Here is a 7302-nt window from a genome sequence, read left to right on the forward strand (position 1 = left end):
ATTTAATTCATATTTAACTTGCTAATAATTAATTCATATTCATTTATGATATCCCTAACAAGTCTGTTCCACTAACTCATGCTGGAGGATTTATAACTTTTAAACAGGTCATTTCATTGACATAGTAAATGTATCCTGTGGTATTGATAAAGAAAATCTTTCAAAACAGCAGCCTCTTATTTCTCCTATGATCTTCTCCATGCTAAGCTATTTCTCTCGAGCCATTCAACTGCTTTCAACTGCTTCTCACATGATGAGGATTTTAACAGGTTTTGATAGGCAGATAGAAAGACCAGGAGCTTTGGAGCTGGGCTGCTTTGGATCCTGGCTTTGCAGCTCCCCAGCAAACTACTGAGCTGCCTCAAATCCTACTTGCTTATCCACATATTGGGGGCAATTAAGTATTCCTGGCTCAGAGAGTTGTGGCCACTAATAATATGCAGCAATTAAAAGTGTACTTGCCACTATTTTGAATGTTTTCCCTGATCTGGGGAGGGATGCTGTTACTGAAAATCCATTTAATAGATGAGGAAACTGAGGCAGAGACCTCATATAACTTTTCTGAAGCAACACAACCTGTACGTGGCAGCACTGGGCTTTGAACCCAGCACTTTGGCCCTGTTGTTTCCACTAAGGACAGCATTTAGCCTGCAGGCTGGCAAGAGGTTGGTCCTGGATCAAAGATAATTGTTGCTACATCCTGTTCCTCCACGAGATCACTCCCCTGTCCTTTTTAAATGTTAATCCGCACAGCTTCAAAGGTGCCTGAAGCACTGCTTTGGGCTGTTGCTTTTGCGTTTTTGCTTACTTGCTGTGCATGAGAATGCCAGGTTAGATAACACGGCCTGGGGGTCCTCCAGTGTCAGCTCTAGGGGTGGTGGTGAGAGGAAGGCTGCTCTGGGAGTTCTTTGAAAGGCTTTAGTCTTTCCCTTCCACACAACTTGGGTGTCTAAGAGTCTCAGGCCCCCTCCCAACATTTGTAGACCAAGAATACTAATAGAGCCCATCTTGTTTTCTTCTCCTCTCACGCTTAGCTCCATCCAGAACCTTTGGCTTATGTCAGTCTTTGGCTCTTGTCATTTCATCCTGTCTACTGCTCAGGGTCCCACCTGCAGAACACACAGCTCCCTTCTCCTCCACCAGGCGCTCCAGGGGCTGCTACTTCATCCCATGTCCTCTAGGTCCCCGATTCTTTCCAGATTGGGGTGGGGGGGCATCTTCTCGGACTAGAGCGTGTGATTGCTGCACATTCCTCATTTAACCTCTGACTTGCTCTCCTCTGCTCCACAGTTTCCCACTTTCTGAGCCTTCTCACCACCAGGACCACCTTCACTCCACTGCTCTGTTCACTCCCAAATGAAAATCTCATTCCTCTGGGGAGTCACGTGCAAAACAGCTACATCTTCCCCAGGGCACAGGCACCCAAATTCTTGATAGGAATCCTGTGGGAGAAAGAGAACCACGCTGCTTTGCTTCCCACCCCCACCCCTTTGTGCTGCTCACACTCCCGACCACAGAGGCTGAAACTGCATTTCCTCACTTCAAATGTCCTCTCCAAGCCCCCACTCTCGGTCTAAATTAACATTTCTGCCCAGGTAAATTGTACTCACACATTTTGGCTCATCTCACATTTGATCTTAACCAGAAAGGCGCTGAACCTTCAGCAGAATCAAGCTGTTCATTTCTGAATCCCCAGAGCACTTGCTTTCAGCTCCACTGTATAACAGGCAGGTCCCCAGGGGACGGGGCAGTTCCAGGCTCCCTGCCCCACCCAAGAAGGGGTGGAGCTGAGAGGGAGGTGGAAAAGCTGGAGAAAAAAAGAGAAAGAAGGGAGGAAGCAAGAAGGATACCTGGAGAAGGGGAGAGGAGCCAAGAGACTTGTGAAGAAGCTGTGCTTGCTTCGAGGCCTTGGACCTGTACCAGGGACTTGGGGGACATGGAAGGAGACACTTGAAACAGACATGAGAGACCTGCGGGAGGTTAACAATGGCAGCACTGATCTTGATTTTGCTCTTTTCCTTCCAGACTTTCCTGGCCCCTTCCATCCCCTTCCTATGGGTCCCCACCAGAAGGTGCCTTAGACTTGTGGCAGGATTTTGGGCCTGGGTAGCCCCGCTTTGGGCCAACCTTGTTTGGCTGGGCACTTACGCACCAAGGGATATGTAACTTTCGTTGCTTGATTTGGAAACTATTTCCTCTCTTCTTTCTCTTCTCTTTGTTGCACACTCATTCCATTAAAGTTTCATTCCATGAAAGGCCTTACACATTAGAGAATGTTTTGTCTTGATGTGGCAGATGGAAGGACCTATTTAGAGCGGGCAGGCTTGGGGGTGCTGGTGTGCCCCTCACCCTGCCTGGTAACAGATTGACCACCCTGTTACACTATGACATGCAACTCATGTCCCATGACTTATCTGCCCCGTGTACACAGCTGTGTGTCCTTCTAACATGGAAGTCAGGAACGCGTCTGGTTTATGTGCATGATCTCAGCATCCAGTGCAAGGCCTGACTGTAAGCATTCAAAAAATAAATGGTTGATTTCAACACATTTTTGCCATTTTCTGATTGATTCTTTTGTCCTTGCAGTAGATGTTACCAATGCTTGTTGCTTCCTCTAGTCATCTCAGAAGCCTGGACCACTCACAATATTTTCTGTCAAAATTGAAATGACAAGTTATTTAGCAAAGAGGATCTCTCAGTAAGTCTAACAAGAATGTTAGACTCGGGTTTACCAATATGCTGCTATTCTTTCTGGGTGTTTCTTTTTTTATTTATTTTGTATTTCAGAGACTGGAGGGGGGTAACATTTCAATCTTTATTAATGCAGTTGCTGTTTCATATCCATATCAATAAGTTTTTTTTTCCCCAAAGACAATAAAAGACTAATTTAACTGATTTAGAACAAAAGCATTATTCTATTTTCTTAAAAAAAAACCCACCAACTTCTCAAGACTGCTCCGGTTTGAGGAAGCCAGGCAGTTCTTGCTTTTGTGACAAGGCGTGAGTGTTTCGTGACGGTGCTGTGTTCCAGAAGGCAGGCTAGGAGATGCTGGGCTCTTGATCTCACCATTTGAGTCTTAACTCTCAGGTAGAACAGGACACTTTCAACAAATTACAGAACAACTTATAGTCCATGAGGCCACTTAAACAGACATGTTTTTATAATGATTATTTTATTAAAACAACCACACCCATGGGTGCCTGCACGGCCAGATTCCTGACCCCACACTAGGATGCCAGAGGGAACAGTTGCACTTCTGCCCAAGCTGGTGGATGGATGGGCGGGTAGATATTTAATCCCAGTTCTCCTAGCAGCCTCGGGAAAGGACTGTGATGGAGCAGGGTTGTCACTGGAACTGAGTCATGCTTCAGGGATGGTCCTGTCACTGGGGATTAAGGGACACCTCCTCATGCAGGCTGAGCACAAATCACTCCTTAGAAAAATGGAGCTTGGTTATGGTCATGTCCTGTGGGAATTCTGACTCTCCACCTTCCTTCCTCCATATATCAAGCAATAAAGAACCCCATACCTTGTGGTGTAGGAACAGAACCGTAGGAGGGAGATCCCACATCTCTGAAGCACAAACAACACTGTAAACCGATGTGAGCTCAATCAATAAAAAAGAACTCTACCCCTGAAATTCTGGCGATTCCCCCAGAAGCGGGTCTCCCTACTCTCTTGCCTTTAGGGCAGATTGTCCTTGAGTCTTGTATACCCTTCCCCACCCTACAGCACCTCTTAAAAGAGCAGACTCCAGCCTCGAGGAATGTGGTTTTCAGGATGCCCCCCCTTTCTTTTAATCTTCCATGTAAGTCTACAAAAAACAGGGGGGTGGGGGTGGGGGTGGGGGTGGGGGTGGGGGTGGGCGGGGCAATCTCCCCTCCACGCTGGTTTTGAAGCACAATCAACCAGCAGCCCTGTCCCCACAATGTGCCCACTCCTGGCAGCTGTCTCCTCAGACCTGTTGTAGTTAATCCTGGGCGCGTCTCACCTGCTGCGCAGAACTGAGCCCACATTTCTCCAGATACCCACACCCTCGCGCGGAAACAGGGGCGCCCCGGCTTCCAGCGCACCCGCCGCTCGGCTTCCTGCCAGGAGCGCGGGATCCCTTCTCCTTTCGGGGCAGTAGTTCGGGGAGGTCCTTCTGCGCCCCGGGAGTCGCTCTCGGTGCCGCAGCCGAGCGTTTTGCGCGCGGCGCCTGGTGCGCGCCAGGCCGCGCCAGAGCCGGGGGCGGGCGCCGGGTGTGCCCGCCAGCTCCTTCCAGCTGCCGCAGGGTACAACGGCCCGGAGAGAGGTTCCTTTTCGCGGTGCATCTTTCTGACCGCGGGCCTTGGCGTTTTCCTTTTTCCCAACTCAGAGGAAGTTTCTTGTATCCAAACTAGCACCCGGCAGCCGCGCGCCAGCAGTCTCGCCTGCCCAGGCGCAAAAGAAAGGCTTTGTGGGCAGCTCCCCCGACCCATGCACCTCAAGGACGCTTGCAAGGGGTCCATAAAGGTCGCTGGAATAAATGCTTTCGATTGTCTGCTCACCGTTTGACTGAGCCCCAATCCCTCACGCCCCCATTTCTGCACTCCTAGTGTAACAGGGCGGTCCCCAGGAAAGGGGGAGGTTCCAGGTTCCCTGCCCCACCCAAGGGAGGGTGGAGCTGAGCAGGAAGAGGAGAAGCTGCAGAAGAGACTGAGGAAGGAAGCAGGATGGAGCCAGGAGACCTGGAGGAGGCGCATGGAGCCTAGAGACACGTGAAGAAACTGCGCTTGTCTTTGGGTCGTGGACTGGGTGACACAGATGTGGGTGAGACCCGTGGGGAGGTGACCATGGCAGCTTTTATCTTGATGTTGATTTTGCTCTTTTCCTTCCGGGCTTGTCCGGTTGTTTGTGACCCTTTTCTGTGGGTCCCCACTGGAAGATGCTTTAGACTTGTAGCAGGCCTTGGGGCCTTGTTCTGGGCCAATCCCATTTGGATGGACTTTTACCCACGAGGGGATGGGTAACTCTGGATGCTTCATTTAGAAACTAGACTAGAAACTAGAAACTAGACTCTTTGCCTTACCTGTATTGTTTCCTAGTTTTATTAAAGTTCCTTCCCATTAAAGTCTCCTATGTTTTGTGTTGATGCGGCGGATGGCAGAACCCATTTAGAATAGGCAGGTTTGCGGGGTTTGGGCTGACCCTCTCCCTGTCCTATAACACTAGTGCCTCTCTCTTCTGGGAGCCGCCGCGCCGCCCAGAGTTGTTAGCCTGGAGAGAGGAGTGGGTAGGTGTGCGGGGGCGGGGGGCAGACGCTGGCGCCCTGGCCTAAGGAGACTGATCTCAGCACCTTTGCCAACTGGCTGTTCTCCTTGGCTTCGCGGTCTCCCCTCTCTGGAAACGGCCCCCTGGCCATTTTCAAGCTCAACACTGCGCTTCACCCCATCCTCCCCGGCCCCCACTACTTCTAGATCCTGCTCCCCTCCCCTCTCGCCCCATCCTAAATTCACTCACTGCTCTGTTCCTTTTCCTATCCCAGGGAAGGCCACTTTGCCCCGACCGCCCACCGGGGGCGGCATCTTGCTTCAGTAAGCAGAGCTGCTGGGCAGGAGGTCGTAGCGCCCCCCACTGTAGACCACCACCCCAGGCGGGTAGTAGAGCTGCTCAGGCTCCGGGGCGGGATGGAGCGGTGCCAGGGCCTGCAGTCCCTGATCCTCTGGCTCGGGCTTGGTGGTAGCGGTGAAGGGGCGCATGCTGGTGAGCGAAGGCGACGCGATGCGCCACAGCAGGTTCTTGAGCGCTTTCCGGAATTCTCGGCGCACGAGGCAGTAGAGGATGGGGTTGAGGCAGCTGTTGGAGTGAGCCAAGCAGACGCTCACCGGGAACGCGTACACCTGGCACAGGAAGTATTCTTGGCTGAAGGGCACCGCGTTGAGCTTAATGAGGATGCTCCAGGTGGTGAGCGCCTGGTTGGGCAGCCAACACAGGAAGAAAGATAACACCACGATGGTCACCGATTTGGTGACCTTGGCCCTTCTCCGGGCGCCCGCTCCCGTCAGGCCTCCCCCAGTGGCCAGTCCTACTCCGTCGGTCCCGGCCACTCGGTGGTCAGAGATGAAGCGCACCAGGAGCAGATAGCAAAGGCTGATGATGCCCAGAGGCAGCACGAAGCCTAGCAACACCTTCTGCAAGTGGTAAAGGCCCAGCCAGAACTGCCTGTCGCCTCCCAGCAACTTGTCAGGGAAGCGCACCAGGCACAGCTCTTCACCCATCACCTTGATGGTGGTGGAGAAGATGGCATTGGGGAGCGAGGCCAGCGCGGCTGAAGCCCAGATCAGTAGGCACAGTGTTCTGGCCGAGAAGCAGCAACTGTCCGCCAGGCTCAGGCCGCAGCAGCAGCCCAGATTGCGCCCTCGGGTCCGGTGGCTCTTAAGAGCCGAGGCCACCGAGTGGTAGCGCGCCACGCTCATGGAGGTGAGGAAGAAGACGCTGGCGTACATGTTCATGGAAGTCACCACGGATACAATCTTACACATGGCCTTGCCGAAGGGCCATTTGAAGTCCAGAGCGTTCTCCACCGCCCAAAAAGGCAAGGTGAGCACGAACTGAAAGTCCGTCAACGCCAGGTTGGTGACGAAGAGGTTGATGGAAGACTTGCGCCAGCCCTGCTTGCTCTTCATCAGGTAGAGCACCAGCAGGTTGCCTGCCAGCCCCAGCGCGCAAACCACCCAGTACACCGCGCTGATGAGGATCCGCACCCGCGCCTCGGGGTCCGCGCCCTCTGCCCCGCCGCTGCCCGGGGGGTGCCCCGGCGCCGCACCGTCAGGCAACTCCAGCCCCAGCTCCCACCACAAGTCCTGGAGCTGCAGCGACGCGTTGCCGCTGGTGTTGGCCGCCTGCAGAAGGTCCGGGATCAGACCTAAGAGTTCCGTGAGCTCGTCCCCGTCGGCCGCCTTGTTCATGGTGGCTGGCTGGCTGCAGGGACACCTGGGCGCACAGTGCGTCTAGGTCATGTTCCGGGGACAAGATCTAAAAAGTCCAGCTTGGCCGGCGTTCCCACCCGGGCGAGGGCGCAGGGTTTCGCGAGAGCCACCGAGGAGGGAGCCTAGCAACCGGATGCCAAGCGCTTCGGGGAGGGGAGCTCCGCGTCTGCTCGGAGGGGAGTTGGGGAGAGCAGGCGCGCAGCTCCTGGAGGGAGGTCGGCGCCCTAGGGTTCCCACGATCCGGTCAGAGACTGCGGGGTCCCCGCTGCCAGACTGAGATCCCGCCCCGAGTTTCCCGCCGTCACGTGGGCAGGACCCGCCAGGTCGCTCAGGAACGCTGTTGGGGGCCCG

The 7302-nt window shown here is 53.7% G+C and overlaps 1 protein-coding gene across 1 annotated transcript; it reads right to left on the reverse strand.

The window, feature by feature from the left end:
• Positions 1 to 5498: 5498 nt before the first annotated feature.
• Positions 5499 to 6997, reverse strand: RXFP3 (relaxin family peptide receptor 3). The gene has a single exon (XM_037530357.1). It carries the CDS (start codon positions 6928 to 6930, stop codon positions 5554 to 5556), a length of 1377 nt encoding a protein of 458 aa, XP_037386254.1. The 5' UTR covers positions 6931 to 6997; the 3' UTR covers positions 5499 to 5553.
• Positions 6998 to 7302: the final 305 nt, after the last annotated feature.

The sequence above is a fragment of the Talpa occidentalis genome, unplaced genomic scaffold (assembly GCF_014898055.3).
Source record: "Talpa occidentalis isolate TD23 unplaced genomic scaffold, MPIMG_talOcc4v2.1 talOcc4.6, whole genome shotgun sequence".
NCBI classification, from domain to species: Eukaryota; Metazoa; Chordata; class Mammalia; order Eulipotyphla; family Talpidae; genus Talpa; species Talpa occidentalis.

Bases quoted from the DNA above. Each gene is read 5' to 3' on its own strand.
- RXFP3 (XM_037530357.1), bottom strand. From the start codon at position 6,930: ATGAACAAGGCGGCCGACGGGGACGAGCTCACGGAACTCTTAGGTCTG.